The sequence below is a fragment of the Aedes aegypti genome, chromosome 2, assembly GCF_002204515.2.
Source record: "Aedes aegypti strain LVP_AGWG chromosome 2, AaegL5.0 Primary Assembly, whole genome shotgun sequence".
NCBI lineage: Eukaryota > Metazoa > Arthropoda > Insecta > Diptera > Culicidae > Aedes > Aedes aegypti.
Window position 1 is genome coordinate 402870049 of NC_035108.1, and position 24830 is coordinate 402894878.

Here is a 24830-nt window from a genome sequence, read left to right on the forward strand (position 1 = left end):
AAAGCGTATGCATTAAAATTCGATCTTTGAAGAATTTTAAATCTCAGCACTAACCAACTTCTCCTTGCTGATGTTGGCCGGCAGCGGTTGCTGCCGCGGCATCCCCGTCGACCAGCGATGTTTGATCTGGCCTTCGCTCAGGGAACTGTTGGCACTGCCGCCGCTAGCCGAACCACTCGCCGCTGCCTTGTTCTTTCGGTCCTTTTCCCGTCCGAGGGTGGCACTTTTCTGCTGATCGGATGACTTTTTCGAACGGCCTCCGAGGATGTCCCAGATCTTTCGCCGTTTGGTTTCCTTGACGGAACTGCTACCCGAAGTGGTTGTGGTCGACATGCTAACGTTGTTCGTGGTCACATGTGAGGAGTATGTTGTTACGGAGCTAATTCCGGAATCATTCTGGCTACTGCTACCATGGGAGTGATGATTTTGATGTGTCGAATTGTTTGTTTGGATGATGGCGGTGGAATTGTGCGCTACAGTATTGCTAGAATCCGGACCAAAGGTGGAGTATGCGGAGGAGTCGAGTACGTTTGTGGAGTGGGATCGGTTTATCACTTCCGGTTGGGGAGTGGGAGTGCGTGGCTTTTGAATGATCTGTTGTACGTTTTGTGGAGGGGGAGGTTGATTGGATGAAATCGTGAAATGATCCTGCTGGACCATTGCGTGTTCCATTGTTTCTGGCGCAGGTTTCGAATGACGAGGTGGGGGGTGCTTCTCAGGAACGAAGTATGCGGGTTGTTGAGCGACGGCAATCTGGGGTTCCTGACTGAGACGCGATACTCCCGGAGCGGATTGTACGCTGGATGTTCGATTCCTAATTTCGCCAATGGATTCGTTTTCGTTTTTCCAAGGAAGGGGGACGTTCTCATAGATGGGCTCAATGGATCCGTTGATGTGTTGGGAAGATCGATTGAGGTGCGCTTTGGGATTGATACCGATGGCGCCATTATGGTATTGGGTGCCTTCTGCTATTAACAGACGTTCCATATCGGATGGCATTAAGTAGATAAGATTACCACCCTGGGTAGCAGGATGCATTCCAGGTTTCGTTGGTTCCACAAAGTTTAAATTTTCGTAGGTTCCATGCGGAACGATGTTTTGCGAGTGTCGCAGTTGATGGGCACTTGGGTAGAACATCTGATTATTTTGGGACATCTGCATGAGCTGAGCATGATTCATGAGGGGACGAGTTGATACAAGATCAGGACTAGATCCGGATACGTGAGCACCGCGGTATCCTAAAAGAGCACGATGAGACGCTAGATCCGGCGTGGATGTAGAACTAAGTCGATTGGCGGGATATGGTGGAGGTGGTTTTACTAATCTCATCATTTTGAAACGCTGCGTCAGGCCGTAATCCGATGCATCCGAATAGTGAGGGCCAATCATGTGCGGCGTTGTGTGATGAGTGACATCTGGGTATGGCTGCTGATGAATTGTGGGTTGATGTTGAACCGTTTGGTTGAAATAGGACACATCCGGTTGACTTCCGGTTATGTTGTATTCTATTTGATTATGGTCCTGAGCCAACATTTGAGAGGCAGATAAATGCAACAAATTGCCGTTACTTAAACGGACGTCGTTAGTGCTGTTTCGCATCTTTTGCTGTATGGCAGTTTCGTAGTCCGGAGCCGGTCGATACGTCGGTAGTAACGCTTTAAGCCGCTCGCGATCTTGACTAACATTGTTATTGCTTAAATCTAGACAGGATGAGCTTTGTGCACGATTGATCAGTGATGCGTTCGAACCGGCTGGATTTATTGCCCAGTTTGAACTGTGATTCGAATATTCCAATGGCACCGAAGACGAGGAATTCAGATTAATATCCAGTGTGGATGTTTGCAGTGACGACCGGGACTGCATTACGTTGGCATTGGAATTCATAAGGCCATTATTGTTGAGGTTTCCTATGCTACCAATATTTGTACTGGAAGCAACTAGTGGCGAAGGTTGGGATTCAACGACCATTCCCATTGATGGTCCAGAATTGTTCCAAACACTTGCAGCCGAATGAGCAGCAAGCTCGTTATTGCTTTGCCAGTTCGCTGAACCCATTATATGACTCATTGATGAAGACGATATCTGATACTGGCTTTCACTCAGCAAATCGTCCCTACTGTCGTTCAAATTTTCATTTTGAAACAGATTCAAATTTAACTGACTCGCTTGCGTCTGGTTCTTTTCAAACCTGGCAAAGAACCGATGCTGCATTGCGCACAGCCTCCAGATGTACGATCCAGTCGTCGAGTCCGCCACCGTAAATCTAACATTCTCGCTAGCATCCGAACATTCTATGTTGAAATACTTTTTATGGTTGAGTACATTCTTAATATCTCGCCAAGGATAGAACTTATTCGAATCGCTGGCCACAATTATTCCCGATACTGAGATTCCCAGTGTGACATCCCCTCCATGTTCGTCTTTGGCGGCAAAGGTTTCCTGGCCGTATCCATCCAGTTGCTGACAGGCAGAAATGTACAAACTTTCTGCCGCTCCCTGCGTCACGTTATGCAATTCGTGAGCTTGTCGTATCACTTCTTCCGTCAACGTCTCCAGCAAATCAGCTTCGATCATCTCCTTCGGAAATGATAAAAGCGTTTTGAGATAAGACACGGTATGGCGGTCTTGATGATTACCGTACTCAGCCTGACGACTGTAGTTCGCCAAAATGACGGCCTGTTTTGGATCACAGTTTATCCTACCTTCGATCACGTCGTGCTTCAGTTGAAGAAAGTAGTAACTCCGCGTATTTTCGTCGTGGATCAAACTGACCCCGGACAAAACGTAGTACATGACCCTTAGGTACAGCACTTTCATGTTGGCGGAGAATTTCTCCAGCTGTCGGCTGATGGGTCGATCGAGGTCCACCCATCGCATCTCGCCGGTAGTGCTGCCTTTGACTTCATACCGCAAGCCAAAGAACTCCGGCTGAGTGATCGATACCCGTTGGCAGACATTCTCCAAACACTCCTGACCGGTGCTTTCCGAACTGAGCGTGCAGTCTATTTTGGTGGAGGGATCTGCAAATTGGAGAAAGAAGAAGAAACCAGTCAAATACGCTTGTCGCACCTGTGTGAAACAGAAATGAGATAACATTCCTTAAGTTTAATTACTTTATAGGCATCCATACTAAATGCCATGACAAGAATCCGCTCAAATGTGTATGCATAGGAGGTTCCGTTTGTTTATGCTTGATAACAGCGCGCAAGCAGTCGTCGTTATGATTGATTAAGACTAAACTGCGCGTATAATAATGGAGTGGAGACCAATGGCCTTTCAGATAAGGAGTGGCAAGAGCAAGTGCGTGATGCGCACACGATAACGTAACGAATCAATCAGCTGATCGAAAGGAGGGAAATTTTGGATGTGGTAAGAACTATTCGAAATTGGTAGAGTAAGGTTACAGTTCAGTGTTGTCTAAATTGGTTTTAAAAATTTATAGAAAATCTAGTGAACTCAATCAATTTTCGGTGGAAAGGTAGGGTATATTCAAACATTACGTAATGCAAAATTTCCTATGGGGTCGTCCATAAACCACGTGAACATCTATGGTGGAGGGGGGGTGTGGCCTGTGACCACGGTCCATACAAATTTTAAAACTTTTGTATGGACAAAATCCCCCTCGTGGTCGTGGGGGGGTTCTGAAAGTCCAAAATAATGACCACGTGGTTAATGAACAGCCCTTATTTTGAACCCCCTCTTTCCCCCCACAAAACAACTATGACAACAAATTCTGCTTATGTCAAATAAGATTATACCAAATAAGGCAATGTTCTACAATGACGTGTACAGTGCCGTATGTAGCAGATAAATAAGGAGACGAACGAAGAACTGGAAGGATTCGCGTCAAATAAGGCCCCGGAACCCGATGGTATCCAGAATTATATTGAAAGTGGCAACCATGGCGGATTCGTTCATGTTTAGAACCGCGATGCAACGCTTAACAAATCAAGGAATCTTCCCGGATGTATGGAAGTGACAAAAACTGGTACTATTACTGGGCTTTGAAGCTACTAGGTGATCCGTCAGTGTATACACCCATCTGTCTGCTAGATACCCTTTCTGCCACATAAACAGTAACTGCAGAACACAAATGATTTTTAACGAACTCGAGGCAAACCGAGTTAGATGAATGCTGTACATAAGTAATTTGAAAATGATTCCATGCGTACTTAGATATAAACATTTTAACTGAACGTATCAATAAATGAATTATTGAAAATAATCATAGCACTCAGTGACGACTTGTAACCTCACGTTTTATTTGTTCCGACCCTGAAAATGACAAAAATTAAACTGTAAACGATTGAAATCGTTCTTTTTAAGAAATCTCTATTTAATAGATGCATATTTGTTGCTGAAAGCAGGTGGATTTGACGTTAAGGAATCCCCACTCATATCACTATTCTGCCGTTATACGCATAATTGTCCCATGTTATTTTTTGTGCATTTTGACTTTTTGTTATCAAACAGTTTATTTTTACGTATAGTTTTAGAAAACACCTACCAAAAATTTACTTTGTTCGGAAACTCAATGAAAAGCAAGCCAAGTCAATTTGTCCCATTGTTGAATTTCCACGCATAACTGTCCCACTACTGTATTTCTACGCATAACTGAATTGTATAGTGTCAATTCGCTGCGCTGATCACGAACAAAATATTCAGTAGACAGTTTTGGATTAGCTGGTGTTTGGGAAAATCGTTTTGAATATCTTCTTAAGTTGGCTTTACATCCCATGTGGAACACAATCTGTTTTATGTATTATCGGGTGCATCATTCATGCGAGCCTGACGTCAAACTTGATTGAAATTTTCAATATCAAAATATTATTTCTCATCCGTTTTCCAATGAATTTCAGTTCAATTTTCTGAGTCAATCGCAATATTTTTCTATTTTTTGGAACCGCGGTCATAGCATAGCATAGCATAGCATAGCATAGCATAGACAGACTGTACATGTCAATGGTTGCTACTCCGTGATTGATCGAAACTGGTAAGAATTGCACTACGATCCAAATGAATAAGGGATGGGAGTGTCCGCTTATTCTCGAAGTACAATTTTAGCAGCTCTAATATTATTGATCAATAACGGCGCCGGCCAAGTCCTTACAGTCAGTTGGGATGGAGAAGGAATGTTAGGGTGTAATGATTGTTGCTTCTAGAGACCGAGAATACCTCTGCATCTCCACAATCACCACGGGAAGGGTATTTATTAGTGAGGGAGGAAAAGATCTGGGAGTCACCAATGGTCAGTGATGCGATCCATGGATAAGGAGGAAAAATACAACTTAAAGCTAGTTTTGCATTTTGTCTCGAGAAGTTTTTGGTAGAAGATTTAAAAAAAATACGTCAGCATCCATAATGCCGAACCATTCAAAAGATGTTTTTAGTAATAGCGAAAAGAAAAAAAAATATGTATATATTTTAAATAATATGAAACAGGAATGATGCCGACACTTGTAATGACGAACCATACAAAGTTTGTTGGAAAATTACAGAAGAATAACGCTGTACATTTTTGTCTCGAGCTGAAAAGTTTTTGATAGGAGTTTTAAAATATACGTCAACATCCAAAATGTCGAACCATTCAAAAGATGTTTTTAGTAATGTTAAAGAGAGAAAATATATGTTAATTGAAATTATATAAAACAGGCATAATGCCGACACTTGCAGTGACGAACCATACAAAGTTTGTTTGAATATTACATAAAATTAACGCTGTCATGAGAAAATGTGTCATTATAAGCATGAAACGAGCTCACCAGTTGGTAATCCATCCTTGATTTAACACGGATATCTTTTCGCACTCACACAACGCAAACCGTAGCGTCCCGAAAACGAACCGTCTCGCTTGGGCTTTTCGAAGCACTGCCCAGCAGACAAGCGAAACGAAACACAACTCCCGGCGTCCCGAAAACGTACCGTCTTGTTTGGGCTTTTCGAAGCACTGCCCAGCAGACACGCGAAACAAAACACAACTCCCGGCGTACCGAAAACGTACCGTCTTGTTTGGGCTTTTCGAAGCACTGCCCAGCAGACAAGCGAAACGAAACACCATTCCCGGCGTTCCGAAAACGAATCGTCTTGTTTGGGCTCTCCGAAGCACTCTCTATTTTTTGGAACCGCGGTCATCGATTAGAAACTCACCGTAATTAAGGATTCATCATGGGAAGTACTGGAATAATCCCATTTGAAGAATCAGTAATCACTTTAATTTCGAGTCGTTCGAGTAATTCATGGCTTGCGAAATACCGAATGATTCCTTCAAACATGCTTCGAAACGAAATTCCGCGGAATTCCACGGAACTCAGACAGGCGGAATTTTTATTTTACGATTTCGTTTCGTTTCGCCAAATTGTAAAAATATTTCCGCGGAAAATTGAAAACAAACGGAATGAAACGGAATTTCGCGAAATTACGAGTTTTGTTTCGAACAAAAACGGCATAGCACACGCTTCTACTCCTATGTAGTATATCACCCACAGAAATGTAAAAAAACCTTTTAGCGATATTATCGTGGGTCAAGAGTCCTCAATGTTGAGCATGAGCATGAGCTCAGATGACTGTACAATTCGTAGTTGCTACTCCGTGATTGACCAGAGCATTAGTTGCACAGACATTGAATGAATGGGTAGGGTGGGGCTTATTTCCAAAAATCTTTCGTTGTCAGGATTTACAAAGTGAAAAATGATCATCGGTCCCAAAATAACATCCTGTGAAAAAATGAGAATTTTTGGTGAAGGTTTAGAGGTGGCGCAAAGGGCGTATGTGCAGTTTTCCCATTTTAGTGAACTCTGAAAAATTTTGGTATGCTTTTCAGCTTGTTTTGGTGATTTTAAGACCCTTAAGGGCAAAAAATCACCTCAAAATTGCGATATCTCCACTCCTTTAGATGATATTTGACGAAATATATTTTATGCATGCGATTTTTGGCCCTTGAATAGGTTACGCTGACTGATTACTGTGAACTCGGGTAGCTGGGGAGGATTCCTATGCTAGTAGAATGGAACAAAGAGCAAAGAAGAATGAGAAAAAGAACAAAGAACACAGAAGAATGTAAGGTGGGGTGGGTTAAACAGGGGGGAGGGTGTAACTGATGATATTATATTAGAATCAACTTTGGAGCCGTTAAAATATCTCGGTTGGATGTATGAGATGTGATTATATGCAAGTTTAACACTCATTTAGTATTTTAGAATGTCCGTTTGATATAACTCCAGCAATTGCTTTTATAATCTGAAAGAAATTACAGAGGGGCCCAAATCCATACAGGCTCAAAATCCGTACACTGCAAACAAATAGATGGAGTTTTATATGAAGTGGAAGGGTTTAGATTCATTTCTTAGGTGTTCGGATTTTGATCCCACACGATATATCCTTATTAGGTAAATCCATAAACGATTTTAGCAATAACACTTCTTGTTATAATTTCCACAGGAATTTCTGGATTATGATGCCATTTCAGCAATTAATTGCGTTTAGGGGTCCAATACTTCACTTTCACCATAACACCTTCAACATAACTTCGAAAATGCAAATGAAGTTCAATGCATCGTTCTACATCTGTATTTGAAATCGCTGTTGTTTATACAGCAAAAGGAAAAAAAATCGGTAGTCAAAATTCAAATTAGTGCACGAGCTTTTATAGGGTGCAAGAGATAAAGCACTTCAGGTTGCATAAAACCAAAATTAAGTCGTCACAGTTCTGAAACATATTTTTTAGGACAGAGCTACATGAAGGAATTTTCACAGGATGTCCTATGTATATATAAATAATTATATAAATTAGTTATGAATTTAATAGATACGGCGTGAGGCTGAATTTTCAGGATGTAAATTTTGCAACGGTCCCTTTTGATAAATTGCTATCATCATTCAGAAAAAAAACAACCAAACGATTATTGAACTAAAACAGTAAAGTGACATGCATTTATCTATATCTACCAGGAGAATAATGATGAAACTTCGCATGGAATTAAGGACATTTTAGCTGTTATTGAAATTTTTCCATAAAGTCCAATAAAGTTGCAATAAGTTCCAATTAAATCGTATACATGGGTCGAAAACTACAGATGAAGAAAAATTGCTCGAAATATTTCTGAAGTAGGTAATATTAAATAGAAGTCAAGGGGTCAGACCTGGTGTAGTGGTTAGAACACACACCTTTCACGCTAAGGATCTGGGATCGAATCCCATCCCCGAGATAGTCACTAAAAATTTCAGTGGTGACATCCTGCGGAAGGGAAGTAAACCCGTTGGTCCCGAGATGAACTAGCCCATAGCTAAAGAGCTAAAAATCTCGTTAATAAAGATTGAAAAAAAAATGAAGTCAATAAATATAATCATCGTTTTCTAGATTCCTCAGTTACACTCAAGACATCACTAGTTTCACCCTCCCACCTGTTTAACCCACCCCATCTTACATTCTTCTGTGTTCTTTGTTCTTTCTCTCATTCTTTTTTGCTCTTTGTTCCATTCTACTAGCATAGGAATTCTCCCCAGCTATTCATATGCTTATTCGGGTTCATATTAATCAGTCAGCGTAACCTATTCAAGGGCCAAAAATCGCATGCATAAAATATATTTCGTCAAATATCATCTAAAGGAGTGGAGATATCGCAATTTTGAGGTGATTTTTTGCCCTTAAGGGTCTTAAAATCACCAAAACAAGCTGAAAAGCATACCAAAATTTTTCAGAGTTCACTAAAATGGGAAAACTGCACATACGCCCTTTGCGCCACCTCTAAACCTTCACCAAAAATTCTCATTTTTTCACAGGATGTTATTTTGGGACCGATGATCATTTTTCACTTTGTAAATCCTGACTACGGAAGATTTTTGGAAATAAGCCCCACCCTAATGAATGGGTCTTGGGATTAGCTAACCATTCTCAAAATGCACAAATCGAGAGTTCAAATTTTAAAGTTCATAACGGCGCCGGCCAGGGGCCCAGATAGCCGTAGCGGTAAACGCGCAGCTATTCAGCAAGACCAAGCTGAGGGTCGTGGGTTCGAATCCCACCGGTCGAGGATCTTTTCGGGTTGGAAATTTTCTCGACTCCCAGGGCATAGAGTATCTTCGTACCTGCCACACGATATACACATGCAAAAAATGGTCATTGGCATAGTAAGCTCTCAGTTAATAACTGTGGAAGTGCTCATAAGAACACTAAGCTGAGAAGCAGGCTTTATCCCAGTGGAGACGTAACGCCAGAAAGAAGAAGAAGAACGGCGCCGGCCACGTCCTTACGGCCATCGGGGAAGTATTGTAAGTTAGACAACCATTGTTACTTAAGACCGAAGAATCTTCCGCATCTTCACAGCTGTCATGGAAAGGATATTGGACTAGTGGGATAAGGATCTGGGAGTAACCTATGGTTGGTAATGCGATCCATGACATATTCATACCTAAATAAATCCGTGGTATAAATTGAAAACAGCATTGTACAACAAACCACTGTCTGTTTCTTTAGATACAGTCAGTGACATAAGTTAGTAACCAAATGCTGTTTTTCCATACAAAATGTCCAAGTTTGGGGTGCTGGATCTCAGCTTCTGGTGGTTCGAATTGATTGAAATTTGGATGACGAACTACAAATAACTTGAAATTTTGCCTGTAAGGGAATTATTACATTGTTGTCATTTTACATAGAATTTCAGAGGGTTGTTCAAAGACAAAAGTAAGTAACAGAGAGACTTTTTAATTTAATTCGAAAACGGTAAGTCGTGGAAAGATGGTGTGCTCTGCAAATTTGTGTGACTTCTAAAATTGAACAACTTTGTGGAACATACCAACAACCCACAACTTACCGTTTTCGAATTAAATTAAAACGTTTCTCGGTTACTTACTTTTGTCTTTGAACAATCCTCTAAAATTCTATGTAAAATGACAGCAATGTAATAATTCCCTTACAGGCAAAATTTCAAGTTATTTGTAGTTCGTCATCCAAATTTCAGCCAATTCGAACCACCAGAAGCTGAGATACAGCACCCCATGCTTGGGCATTTTTTATGGAAAAACAGCATTTGGTTACTAACTTATGTCACTGATTTTATGTGCTCTTGATATTTTGATTGATATTTGCGATTCATTTTCGGTTTAAACGAGGAAGATGCGTACATTATTTTATATAAGAAAATCAAACTGTATTATAGCAATTATTCCGTTAATTCCTCCATTCTTCTTCTTTCTGGCGTTATGTTTCCAAAAAGTGTCCTCATGGACACTTATCGACTTCAAATTCACTCCTATTCACATTCTCTCAATGCAAAAAGCATTAGTACATATGTACAAAATGCGTAAAATCGAAAACGATTATTTCATACTTGTATTTAATTAATTATGATTCGTGATATACGGCTAACCAGACGAGTGGAAGTTTAAGAGCTACCGAAAAACTAATCATTACATATATTTGGCAATTGAATTAAATTAACAAATTGATGTGAAATTTGCGAAAAAGTTACACATCTTCTCGGTGAGAATCTAACCCACGACTCCCTGTTCACTAAATAGGGCGTGTTACCTCTAAACCACGAGAGGACTCATGGATGGGCAATTCTTCCGAAAGAGGTGCGCTTTGCGAAAGAGGACCACGTGACGAGCTGAAATCGAATTCAGGTTAACTTCTGCGTCCATGGGTCCTCTCGTGTCGTAGGGGTAACGCGCCCTATCTAGTGAACATGGATTCGTGAGTTCGATTCTCACCGAGAAGACGTGTAACTTTTTCGTAAATTGCACATCAATTTGTCCAAATAATCCAATTGCAAAATCTGTGTAGTGTTTAGTTTTCGATACATTATTTCATGTTTAATAGAAGTTAGTGATATAACATCACAACTACATGGTTTTTAATTACATTGTAAGGCATATCGAAAAATTAAATCGCTTGTGGACTTAATTCAACATATTTGGGATTGTTTAAAATGCTTGAAACTACTTTTCGATCCACTCCTTAGGTGTAACAACAATTGTTAACGGGCTTTTTTCAAACAAGACATAGGACATGTAGGTATGTCCTTGAAAGTCATAAAAGTTTACAACGCGAAAAGATCCCAAACCAAACCGGGATTCAAAACAGTCACCTAGGAGAAAAGCACTAATTTTGACCCACAAGAATTCTGTACCAATTTTCGGATTTTCATACAAAGTAGGCCAAAATCGTATGAATGGTTCAAAAATTGGTGGTCTTTCCCTATTTGTCACCCAAATCGACTGCAGTTTAGTAGTTAGATGCACGTAATATAATTATAATTATGTTAAGTCCGACGGGTTATAAAAATACCCTGTTCTGATAACGCTACGTGTTTGTATACCAAAATTATCACTACACAAAAAAATTTCGCGGAATACTCAGAAAAATTTCGTTTCGTTTTGAAATATTTCGTGAGGATTTGAATTTCGTATCGGTTCTTACAGAGTATTGCAACTATTCGTTTCGTTTCGCTACGAACAGTTTTGAAAATTCCGCATATCGTTTCGTTTCGTATCGCCATTTTAACTCATATCGCAAACCCTGACTTGCGACAAATCAACTTCATGATTTAGCAAACAAAGTCTAAATAAAAATCGTTCGACCGTTTTTGGATGACTTGACCACATGCTGGGTTGTTCCGAATACCGGTTCACTGGTGAAAGTGGCCATTATATTGGCGAATCTAAAACCTGGCTTGCGACATATCAATTTTTATGAATTTGCATATCAGGTCTAAAAGTTGTTCAAATATATTTGAATGGCTTGACCACATGTCGGATTGTTCCGAATTCCCGGTTCCCTGGGGAAATGACCTCTAAACTGTCGGTTCTGAATCCTAGCTGGCAACATCAAACTTTGTAAATTCCCAAATCAAGGCTGAAGAAGGGTAATTCAAAGGTTCTTGGATGACTTGATATAATGCCAGGTTGTTTTGGATACCCTGTTCCCCACAGGAAGTGGCTATTATATTGGCGGTCTGGGTTATTCCGCATAATTGGCTCTTCGGTGCAAGTGGCAAATATGTTGATGGTTATAAAACTTAATTTGCGATGTATCAAATATCATTATTTTGCAAACAGAGTCCAAAGAAATGTCAAATCGTGTGAAGATTTGTGTCGTGAATTTTTAGTTAAATATTTACTCCGCAGAATACCCTTGAATTCGCAGATGAGTTTCTTTCAAGCCTGCAGCTGGAAGAGTCGATATAGGAACTTTTTACATCTTATAAACGCTCTAACTTACTCATCCACTCTGTCTTTCATTAACTCATACATCTTCTTATTATCACACATACAGAAAACTTTGCTTTCCATCCCAAGCTATAAAATCGTATTTCTTCACGCGGCTCCGTTTTGCACATGTCACTTGAGCCTTCATTAGACGCCTTAACATAGTCTTGAGGATATACGTCCTCTACATTCGGTTCAATCTATACGTAAGAACAGTCATCTTGCTTAGCACATAATTGGTCACTACTATCAGTGGGACTGTTATGCGTAGAAATTCACCAAAAACCCCGTATTTCTAGGCATAACAGTCCCACTTTGAATTTCGTTGCTAAATTTACTTTATTCCCATAATATAAACTCTTGACTGTAATAGAGTAGTGTTTGATCCTTCGACCTTGACGCTTGCTCCTGCGGGGGCGCGCGATGAGGGCAGGATCAAACATGTCGCGCGTCGGTAGTGAAGTAGTGAAAAAGTGATCGGTTCGTTAGTAGTGTTTGATCCTTCGACCTTGATGCTTGCTCCTGCGGGGGCGAGCGATGAGGGCAGGATCAAACATGTCGCGCGTCGGTAGTGAAGTAGTGAAAAAGTGATCGGTTCGTTAGTAGTGTTTGATCCTTCGACCTTGACGCTTGCTCCTGCGGGGGCGCGCGATGAGGGCAGGATCAAACATGTCGCGCGTCGGTAGTGAAGTAGTGAAAAAGTGATCGGTTCGTTAGTAGTGTTTGATCCTTCGACCTTGACGCTTGCTCCTGCGGGGGCGCGCGATGAGGGCAGGATCAAACATGTCGCGCGTCGGTAGTGAAGTAGTGAAAAAGTGATCGGTTCGTTAGTAGTGTTTGATCCTTCGACCTTGAGATTAGTGGCGCGGATCGCGAAGCAGGTTAGTAGTGTTTGATCCTTTGCTCGCGTCGCTTGCTCCTGCGGGGGCGGGTGATGTGAGCAGGATCAATCGTGTCGCGCGACGCTCGCGTGGCATGATCTATTAGTGGCGCGGTTCGCGAAGCAGGTTAGTAGTGTTTGATCCTTTGCTCGCGTCGCTTGCTCCTGCGGGGGCAGGTGATGTGAGCAGGATCAATCGTGTCGCGCGTCGCTCGCGTGGCATGATTTATTAGTGGCGCGGTTCGCGAAGCAGGTTGGTAGTGTTCGATCCTTAGCTCGCGTCAAATAATTTATCATGGTCTAATCGCTTATCAAAGTGAATCCTGTGACCCAACGATCCTTCCCATTAACAAACATCCCTCCCAGTAACCTTTGTGGAGATGCAGAGGTAAACACGGTCTCCATATAGCAAAGGTTACACACTAACATTCCTTCCTCCAATCCCACCTGACTGCAAGGACGTGGCCGGCGCCGTTATTGACCTTGTATAAATAGAGGCACTGAATTATGCACACTGAAGAAGATTATGGCCAATCCCAGCCGAACTTCTAGTTGATTCTTTGTGCATTTTCACTGACTTCGGTCAATCACGGAATAGCAACCATTGATATGTGTAGTCAGTCTAAGCTAAGCTAAGCTAATAATATAAACTCTTGACTGTAATAAACAGGCTATTCTTTATACTATTGTGAAGATTTTAATTTAATTTACTACACACCTGGTCAATACGAGGCCTAAATGAGTAAAAATCTTTAAACGCGTTTTTCTCGATTGCATATTTTGGAACATGGGACAATTATGCGTACAACGGCAGTATTGATAAATTATCATTATTTAAAATTGTTCAAGCATTCCTTATAGAATCGTGTTTTTGTAAAGAAATAGTTGAAATAAATCGTGAAAAAACAGAATCAAGAGTTAATCAATGAAAAAATGTATAGCTAATTTATTGAATTTTAAATGTAATTTCTGATTTTTTTTTTAGCAAAACTAGTTTTGAAGTTTGGACGAGTTTCTGACAAACATTTGTTTTGATTGTTATTCTTAACCAACTCTGGCTAACCTTCCGGGGGAGTTTTGATGAGGTTCATTTAGGAGGCAGGTTCTATAACCGCAGAAAGTTCACTAGTAATTTGTTCAGCAGGTTCGTCAAATATTGGTCCTGGTTTTCGACTAAATTTATTCAAGTATTTCGACCTATCGCTTTTTAACTTCTGCTAAAATCCTTTCCAAAACGTTTCTCAAATTGTTTTTAATTAGTTGGAAACGTCTACAAAATAGCATTTTGAATTCCAAATCTCACTAAATATATTTTTAACAAATATCTATTTTGCCCAGCCCTCAATTTAATTATCATCAGATTCCGAAAGTCACTATTTTGTCACTAGTGACTATTTCTTTGAAAAAAAAAGAAATTTAGTGACTTTTTTGTTGCAAATAGTGACTTGTTAATGACTAGGTCGAAAAAAGTGATCAAGTCACTATGAAATGTCTCGCTACTAGATCTGGAATTGGCAACATCCCGATGTGGTATTATTATGGTACTGAAGATATTGTTCAAAAAAATTCAAAATTTCTTAGTGAGATATTGGTCTATGCAGTGTATGCAGTAAAAATACGAACGAGTTAAGAGACATAAATCGATACATTACCTGAACGAAGTCTCGACCAATGTCACATTGGTCTACGGAGCGACATTAAGTGGAATTAATTAATAGCTTGAAAAATATAAGAGATAACGTTTTGATGTCTTCTGAACATTTGCATGTCTGTTCGAGGCACGTTATACGCAAAAGTGTCCTAAGCGCTAAATTTTATAACTTTCGAACTTCATTTTCAAACTTTTTTATTTCTGTTGATAGCACAATAAAATGTTCTACAATGTTGTAGATTATTGAATATATGAGTGCTTTCTAGAACATCATTTTTTCCTATACCTTACAGTTTGTGAAATACATACATGTAACTTTTGAATTTTGTGGTTAAAAATCGGTTTTTCCTCAATAATATCGAAAATATCAATTTTACTGACCTACTATGTCCTGCAGAGTTTTAAATATGGGCAAAATACACGTTTTCTCTGAAGACGACATACCTCTAAACTTTTTTTTGAAAAGATGTAAGCGCTTCTGTAGTTTTTCCATTCACTTTTTCAAGCGTATTTTTTCAAAAAAGCGCATATGAAATAAAAAACTTTTATCGCTACAGTGTGTGCGGATGAAAAATGACTGATTTTTTATTTTCAAAAAAATATATCTCAAAAACTAAAAAACATACATCGCTGAAAATTTGACAGTAAAGGCCGGTTTGCTACTGACAAGAAAAGGAATCGATGCGTGGAAAATTTCTCCCAAGAAATGGTCAAGAAAATCACTTTTTTTCTGATCGCAGTACGCAGTTGAGAAGAAATGTCACTTCAAAGGGGGCTCTCTGTAGGAAATTTTTTGACCCTTTCAGTCAAGGAATTTCTTTACTTTTCTTGATCGAAACAGCATACTTAGCTTAAACGTAAAATTTTCTAAACTTTCAAGAAAAAATAAGAACAGCAATAGCTCCTTTGGTCCCGAGGCCTTCAAAGCAAGAAAAAACGGAAATTATTGATTTTTTTTATCTGTAAAAACATTTTTTTTGAGATTTTTTATTTTTCTCTGAAAAGTCAAAATATTTAGCTTTCATTTTGTTTAAAAAGATTGAAAATCGCTCAAACGATTCAAAAGTTATAATTTTTTTAAAAATATAAAATTTGCAAAATCGCGATTTTTCTGGTCATTCTATTTCGGAAATGGTCACCCTAATCAAAAAATCCAAAAATACGTGCATTCTTATTTCGGATAAGGAACAAAATAGCAAATTTTCACGGAATTCGGTGACCCACTAGATCGGTTTTTCATGGAATGGCTGAATATATAAATAAATAACATCAAATAGGCATCAAAGTTATAATCGAAAATCAGTATAAAAATGAAAATAATGATAAATTCTATGATCTAAATCTATGATCAAATATATGCATTTTATCTGATCTATAGCTCTGCAATAATTTATACATCAATAATATTGTGGATTTTTAATGAGTTTTGGACTATTACTTAAAATTCAAGTAAATGAGATCTACGATTTCGTTACGTTACAATCGTGTTTTTCAAATGGTGACGATGATGGTAATAATTCCGCCACAAACTATAACATTGTGTGGGACTGCATATAGGATACGGTAATAACATTTCCAATTTGTCAGTATGAAGGCAATGCGAAATAACTATTTGATTCTTTAGATTATAGATTCAACTTATCAAGCATTGAAGTAGTTTGATAATAGCTTTTGTTGTACAGAAAACATTCGTACATTGCTATTTCTGCATTTGCAATGCTTTCCATTACAAATCTTTAACATGTTACAATCAAAAAGCAATTAAATGCTAATTTTCTGTCATACACAACTGTCAAATGCAGTATTCAACGAATACTCCGGTGTCAAAATGACATATGCTTTATAATAAACTAGTAGTATTCATTCTTTGTAACGTAAAAATGTTGCAATGAACAAATTATCCCTGTATCGTTATAGTTAACAATTACGTCCACCTTTCTTAGTGAGCCGCTACCACCATTTTTTTAACTACATTACCAGAATGTAGCCGAATGGCAAAAGCATATAAAACTGAGCATTTCTCCAGCTAACTAATGTTAAGACTAGTACGTCTCCTAACTAACAAAATAGCAGAGTTGCAAAGAATAAAGTAGAAATAATTACAAAATTTATTTAGCTCCGTAATGCCGTATGCTACATGAGTTCTCAGTTAAAAGTATTAAAAGGTTCGACTTTAGATTTTTTCAAATCTTGTTTTACATTTTTGAAGGAATTTAAATGCTTAGAACCATGAAAGCTATTGTCATATTCTTTTCGATGAGTCGTCCACTTTTTCATATAAAAACTCATATATTTAAATATGTCACCGATAGAATATTTTGAGGCATGCATTTTCTGAAAGGTTAGACTCGATCTAAATAAACTAAAATTCTGCAAAGAAAATTTTAAGGTTCATATTTTGATAATATCGTGATTCCACCAGAGGAGAAGAAAATTGCTGCTGAAAGCCAAGCTGAGGTATTCCATACCAGAAAGTTTTGAATACCTACTACCTGAATGAGGTATGGAAGAGCCCTGCAATATCTCATGCATGTTTCACAAACACCAAACTGATAATTGCCAATATTGTTGTAATACTTCAATACTTAATACATGATGAATTTTCATATAGAAAATAATTTTTCTAAAGCAATCCTCAAAAGATTTCAAATACATAAATGAAGCATTTTTTAATGATTTTGAACATTTTTTTTTCAATACTAAAATAAAACTGTAATAATAATTGAACTACTGGGCAATACCTAATTATGGTAAGATTCCAAAATAAGGTATGCAGAAATTGGTGAGAGTTATTAGTTCCTGCTCGGGCAGGTATGCATGTGCCGACCAATCGGCTGCAGAGTGAAAACCCTACCAAGGCTGGTCCCCTGTAACAATGTTTCTACTCAACTAGAATTAGAAGTTTGACAAGGCTACTTCTGGTACATGATTTAAAGTTATGTTATATATTGGCGGCTCCCAGAAGTAATACCGTAAGGTACACTCCACGATAGTGGAACAGTATAGTCAATGGGAACAGTAAAGCTGAGTAATATTTTTTATAACAACCCGTGGAATTCCATTAGGTTAAGGTTAAGAAAGTTTCAGTTTAGCTATTGTCCTGGAAACGTCCTCTTCGTTTTCTGAACATGTTTTAAACTAAAAATGTTCCGTTAGTTATACTTCCAAGCGATGTGAGTATACCTTGGTAGATTTACGAGGCCGTTGAAAACATTCTGGTACTGTTTACAGAAAAGGTCGCATTGATCTGGCGCGGAATCTGCGATTGATTTAAGCAGAAACATGGATGAGGGCAGCCCTGTTAAATTTCTATTTGAATCAACGAACGATCAAAACGCATATTATTCGTAAATTTAACTCCATACAGAACAATGGTGCTCGCATAGATTACTACTACCGATATTATTGACTAGCTTGTTTCAAAAGCAGTCTTGAGAGTACTTGTAGGAAGTACGAAAAACTACAATCTACTGTCTGCTGATTTGAGGCAACTTAAGGCAACTACTGTGTACTTGTATGTAACAGCGCTCTCACCAAGGTGTTAGGAAAGGCCATTGTTTCTAGTGATATCTGCACTTCTTATCAAAAGCGGCATAAATAACAGCAACAAATCCAATAAAAAAGGTTAGCATTCTTGGTAATCAGTCGGTACATTACAGTTAAGGTGAAGATAAATCGAAGCCAAACCTCAAATTTTCAAGAGCACGGATCTGGAGAACCAAACATTCATTTAAGCTGAAAACTTAATCGATTGGTCACTAGCTGATGGTGACCAATCGATTAGGTTTTCAGCTCAAACGGATGTTTGGTTCTCCAGATCCGTGCTCTTGAAAATTTGAACTTTGGCTTCGATTCATCTTCACCTTAATATAACGACGTTGACGTAATTTCACTAAGAATCTTAATCTAATCAAAGTAATGATTTGCACACTGATTCAGAGGAAAAATATTCCAGAGTATGCATCATCACGTGAACGTGACAAAATACCGATGTAATTTATATTTTCACTCGCTCGTTCGTAGATACACAATTAAAATTCATCCATCAACGCCTAGCCTATCTACGCATTTACACAAAAACCGTAATAATAGGTTGAGAAGTAAGGGACTTCACTGCTGAGTCACTTTGTAATAAAAATCCCAACAGAACTTTTTCGATGACTTCTTATGCTTAACATTAGCACCACTATTCACGATACAACAGCATAATGTTACGGAACTATTCCAGAAAACGATACCGACAAACACTTTACACCGATAGATCAATGGGTATTGACGAAGCCGTAGGTTCAGCTACATTTTAAATTTCATAGTCTTCCTAATCCAGTGTTAACTTTTGCACGTCACCAAATAGCAAACACCGACACCGGTCTAGGCCTTTAAACAAAGTTATAATCCGCATTCCGGATCTTTACAAGGATATAACTTACTCAACGCTATCACCGCTAATTCCAGCATAATTCTGGCACTTTTCCACTATATCACGTTTCTTCTTTTTTCACTGGGCTTCCACGGCCAATCATCGGGTTAACTTGGCCCTATTTTTGTCTGCATGTGTGGACGCCCAAAAATGCACAAAAGACCGCACTTCCGTCACAGGTGCCGTCCTCGTAGAACCTGTTTTTTCTGTGTTTTCAGCCGAACAAGACGCGCAATAACTGGTGTTCTGTCTTATCAGCTAGCACTGCACCGACCGCCGGAATTAGACTAATTCTGGAACGAGGGTGGACGTCGCACGCATTTTACAGTTCTGTCTGGGCAAACATACACGTTTTACGATGGTACGCAATGCCGTTGGGGGAAGATAAGCTCCCTAACATCGATAAAGGCTTAGAGTAGAGTAGTACAAGCGAAGTGTGCCCAAATACTACGCCCCCTCCTGTTGAATCACTGGGCTAACGTGAGTGTCGTCGGCAACAACAGTCACACATTCCGTACAATCAGGGCTGGTAGCGACTAAGTACCTTAAAAACTCTAGAGACCTTATACTTGAAAAAAGAGAGCCAAAAGGAATAAAAAAAAGTATTACTATGAGTGGTGGGTGTTCCTTAGCCGAGTCCACGGCTACAAAACAAAGCCATGCTGAAGGTGTCTGGGGGGTTCAATTCCCGGTCGGTTCAGGATCTTTTCGTAATGGAAGTTTCCTTGACTCCCCTGGGCATAGAGTATCATCGTACCTGCTACACGATATACGAATGCGGAAATGGCAACTTTGGCAAAGAAAGATGTCAGTTAATAACTGTGGACGTGCATTAAAATAGTGACCAAGTCCCTCTTAAAAAAAGACCTGCTACCAGCCCTGGTACAAGGTTGACACCATAGAGTGGTTGAAACATTTTGTTTTCGTCCACAACTTCAGTCGAATGGAATGCTCTGCAAACCAGTCTATGCTTGTCGGAGGTTATTCAGCGTAGATACAGGTAGATACTACTGATGGCGCTTATCAGTTCATTTGTCGTCGAGGAATGTTTGCAGGTTCGTCGTCGTTGCGATTAGCGAGCCCGCCGCGGGGATACCACACAACCACAAGCACTAAGATATTACGACCGTCGTCGTTGTTCAAAGTCGCGACTAAACTGACCGCCCTCCGTTGGATAGAACGAGCGATCAGCGCGCGCGTAGTCACAAAGCTCTTAGATTGATCATCTTTCAATGCTGGGAACGAGAGTAATCTGAAAGGGGCGGGTGTTTGGATTCCCCACATGGGTAGCTGAAACTATGGTTGTGTAGGAAGGAATACCCCCTTCACCTGAAGGCCAACGGCGGTGATGATGACTCACGGCCATGTAAGGAGCATTACAGACTCCCGACCGCGATCGCGGCACAGTGGTTACATTTGTTCCACGATGCGGTCATAAGTCATCTTATACAATATCTCATGAAAGTACCATCATAAATTGTCAAATAAATCATGTTTTGACTATCGAAAGCATTCTCGAGGTTGTTCTCATATTACCTCAAAAATCAACAGTCACCGCCAAAATAAAGTGGCCACTTGCATACAGGAAAACACGAATTGAGAAAATTAAGCTGTGGCATTGTGGCTATGACACTTATTTTCTTAACCATACCTGAGACTGAAATCCTTAATGCGCTTTATGATTTAGGCATTTCAGTAACCAAAAATAAGGAACTTTTCAACATCCATGCCAAAAGTGATTTCAGAAGTATGCAATTTGGGGGGTTTTAGTACCGGAAAGTACCGGTAATAATGTCAAATTTTTGGTACCGAAATACAGGTGACGGGGTTTGTGGTCTAATGGCTACCGCTTCTGCTTCATAAGCAGAAGGTCATGGGTTCAATCCCAGGCCCGTCCCTTTCCTCGTACTTTGTAGTTGTATCTTTCACTTGCTTCTATCTACCACTCTTAATATATCACAGTTGATGTATCTATCACAGTTCATAGCTTTTGTTAGAACCCGAGACGGACAGAAATAAATCGTTTCCCTACGCTTCCATTCATCCATCATTATAGCATGCCTTCCTTTACGCCTAATACATAGGCAGTCTGCTAACCAAACCAGCAAGCCTCTCTGCCATAAACATTACCCCACCCTTTCACCCTTCCCGCATGAACTGGCGTTGGCGCAGTGGTATATACGGTCAACCGTGGGAGCCAGTTGAATGCATCATCAATTCCTTCCCCTTCCCCTCATTGGTCTGCTTTCTGACGTGGCAGGCACCATTGTTGCCTAAAAATAGAAGACCACCAGCACTTATACACTGAGGGTGCCTGTTAATCCCAAGCAGTCATCTGGTTGGTTCCTTGTGAAAGTGCAGCTGATCTGGCGATACTGGAGTAGCAACCACGGGTGGCCAATCAAGCTCAAGCTCAAGCTCAATTTTTGGTACCGAAATACAGGTACTGTAAAGCATTAAGTATCTGTATTTTCGGTATCGTAATCCGGGGCCAATTTGATCACTACATATTTCACAACTATTTAATGTGTTATCCTTTGGAATTCAAGTATTGTCAGTACTTCATTAATCTCTATCAGTTTATGTAATCGACATTTAAAATTCATAAAATAAATTTTAATATCTAAAATTGAAAATTACACAAGGGGGTGAAATTGATAAACTTGTCTTCTTAATTTGGGTCTCCTGAATCTAAAAATTATGTCACAATTCTTACAACTCGTGTAAATCATCATTTTATTGCAAAGTTTAAATAACTTTAACAAATGCAGATTTACGCTTAATATGTCAAAATGTAGACAAATTCTTATGAACTAAGCAGATTATTCGAAAATAACCAGTTTTATGAGGAACAAAAACTATGCTTGTAAAGCTCTACGATTAATTTTTTTTCAGTATCCGAAACTAAGGAACCTTACAACATCAACGTCAAAAATGATTTTAAAAGTGTGCATCATTACGTACGGAGAAGTGTTAATTTCAGAAGGGTCCAATCTAGCACAAGTGCTCGATTTATTACAAACAAAACTGTAGACTTATCTATTTGTTTTGAATGACTTAGGTGAATGAATAACCATGTTTCCAGATTTTTTTTTGCGTTCATTTAGACCGTCTCAAATTTCTACATACGCGTTAAATAGCAATGAATGTTTTTTCCTGTTTTAATAACGTTATCTAAGATTTTGGTATCATAAAAACACAAAAAATTACTCATTTTCATCCAACCGACAGAAATACATATGATACACAACATTTGTCTAATGAAACGGATGTTCTGTTCAATGAGCAAAATTATTCATAATGTACACAGCAAAAAATTGTGAATATTAAGCAGCACACAATTTGGACAACGACGGAAAATTGTGGCAGGCATTTGAAGCGTTAGCCAACAACTGAAACAAAAATGACCATCTGTCATCCAATCAGAGCCCTTCCAACTTTATTTCAGCTTAATCCGCTAGAAATTTACATGAATCTACCACAAAACAAACCCAGCCACGCTCAATAATCACGCGACCGAGAGAATGCTCCGCATTGTTGACTGCTCTTTCTCGATGAAACCGCCAACCGTCGAAGCGATTCTGCGATACACTCATTTTACGCCGAACGTGTTCAACTTTCGTCAGCCACTTGCCAATGGGGTAAGACAGCCGAGAGAGCTCGGGCGTGCAACTATCGCTTCAGAGGTCGCGAGTTCAAAACCCGTTTTAAACCCTTTTTTATATATTTTCTAGTATGCTAGCTAATTATAGCTCATTTTCAAACCAGCAGCAGTGTCATTTTAAGATCGCACATAAATATCTATCATATATGATGGAGTCCTTTTGTTACATTCAACTCGCTATAATTTTACAGGTTTCGTTCGTACTGTGTAATTTTATTCAAGGTACACACTGCCCATAATAGCATAACTGTCCCATATGGAGAAAATAACGTTCAAAATTTGAATTTTGACTAATCTTCTATAAATGTTCATTGCATATTTTCTAGTACATTTCCTCATTTACCATCACTATACAATAAATTACTCATTTTCACATCAGCAAAAAATATAAACTTGAACAAACTTCACGTTTTGTACTTGCTAATGGAGTTGAAAGTTCATATAGAGACTGTTATGCCTTTATTTTTCAATATGGGATTACACCAAATTCATATTTTTCCACAAAACTTTCAAACTAAGTGTGTTTGTTTTCATATTCATAGTAAAATATATATTAAAGCATGCATGTTGCGATGAAAAAGGTGTTGGATCGATAATCCATATGGTACAGTTATGATTATATGGACAGCACATATAACTTCAACCCAACCTTGGAGTTCCAAACATTTTATTTTTTCATGTAAATACTATATTCTGGCACGCTGTAACTTTTTTTCCGTAATCGGCATGAAATTTTGACAGAGAACTAAAGATAGACTAAAGCAAATTATCGAAAAAAAAAGATTTTGACAGAACAACCCTTAAAAAGTTAAGTACAAGATACACTCCAACCTCTTTTTACGACCGTTTTTTTACCGACGATTCGTTTTACGACCACTTTTTTACGACCGAAATTCAGATTAACGACCGTTTTTATAAATGATCAATATCTTAATAAGTATTTAAAATAGAGAATCATGATGTTCAGCAACATTGTTCAGTAGTTCAAGGGCTAACATATGGTGGTCATTGAATTGCGGAATTCTGCCACTAGGTGGCGCTAGTGAGCATCGAAATTTTGTTTTGCGGATATCTCAGGATCCTGACCACTTAGAAAGATGGCGTCTTCGGCAAAGTTGTTCAGTAGCTCAAGGACTATCATTATTCTAGCCAAGAGATTTGAGATTTTGCCACCAGGCGGCGCTAGTGAGCATAGAACTTTTGTTTTGCGGATAGCTCAGGATCCGAGCCACTTAGAAAGATGGCGCCTTCGGCAAAGTTGTTCATTAGCTCAAGGGCTATCATAATAAAAGCTATGAGATTCAAAATTCTGCCACCAGGCGGCGCTAGTGAGCATAAAACTATTGTTTTACGAATATCTCAGGATCCTGGCCATTAAGAAAGATGGCATCTTCGGCAAAGTTGTTCAGTAGCTCAAGCAATACCATAATAAAAGCTATGAGATTCAAAATTTTGCCATCAGGCGGCGCTAGTGAGCATAGAACTTTTGTTTTGCGTATAGCTAAGGATCCTGACCACTTAGAGAGATGGCGTTTTCGGCGAAGTTGTTCAGTAGCTCAAGGACTATCATTATTCTAGCCAAGAGATTTGAGATTTTGCCACCAGGCGGCGCTAGTGAGCATAGAACTTTTGTTTTGCGGATAGCTCAGGATCCGAGCCACTTAGAAAGATGGCGCCTTCGGCAAAGTTGTTCATTAGCTCAAGGGCTATCATAATAAAAGCTATGAGATTCAAAATTCTGCCACCAGGCGGCGCTAGTGAGCATAAAACTATTGTTTTACGAATATCTCAGGATCCTGGCCATTAAGAAAGATGGCATCTTCGGCAAAGTTGTTCAGTAGCTCAAGCAATACCATAATAAAAGCTATGAGATTCAAAATTTTGCCATCAGGCGGCGCTAGTGAGCATAGAACTTTTGTTTTGCGTATAGCTAAGGATCCTGACCACTTAGAGAGATGGCGTTTTCGGCGAAGTTGTTCAGAAGCTCAAGGACTATCATTATAAAAGCTAT

General features: G+C 39.2%; 1 protein-coding gene across 11 annotated transcripts in view; it reads right to left on the bottom strand.

Annotated features, from left to right (window-relative positions):
• The window catches only part of LOC5580035 (tyrosine-protein phosphatase non-receptor type 21), a 91322-nt gene that overhangs the window by 15680 nt on the left and 50812 nt on the right, over window positions 1–24830 (bottom strand). For 9 of the 11 annotated variants that reach the window (XM_021847200.1, XM_021847199.1, XM_021847197.1 and 6 more), the window contains exon 3: window positions 55–3020. In XM_021847200.1, coding sequence (XP_021702892.1) covers window positions 55–3020 — 2966 coding nt within the window. Of the gene's footprint in view, window positions 1–54; window positions 3021–19165; window positions 19751–20153; window positions 20304–24830 lie in introns of those variants that run through there. The other 2 variants (XM_021847202.1, XM_021847201.1) reach the window with 2 other exon arrangements.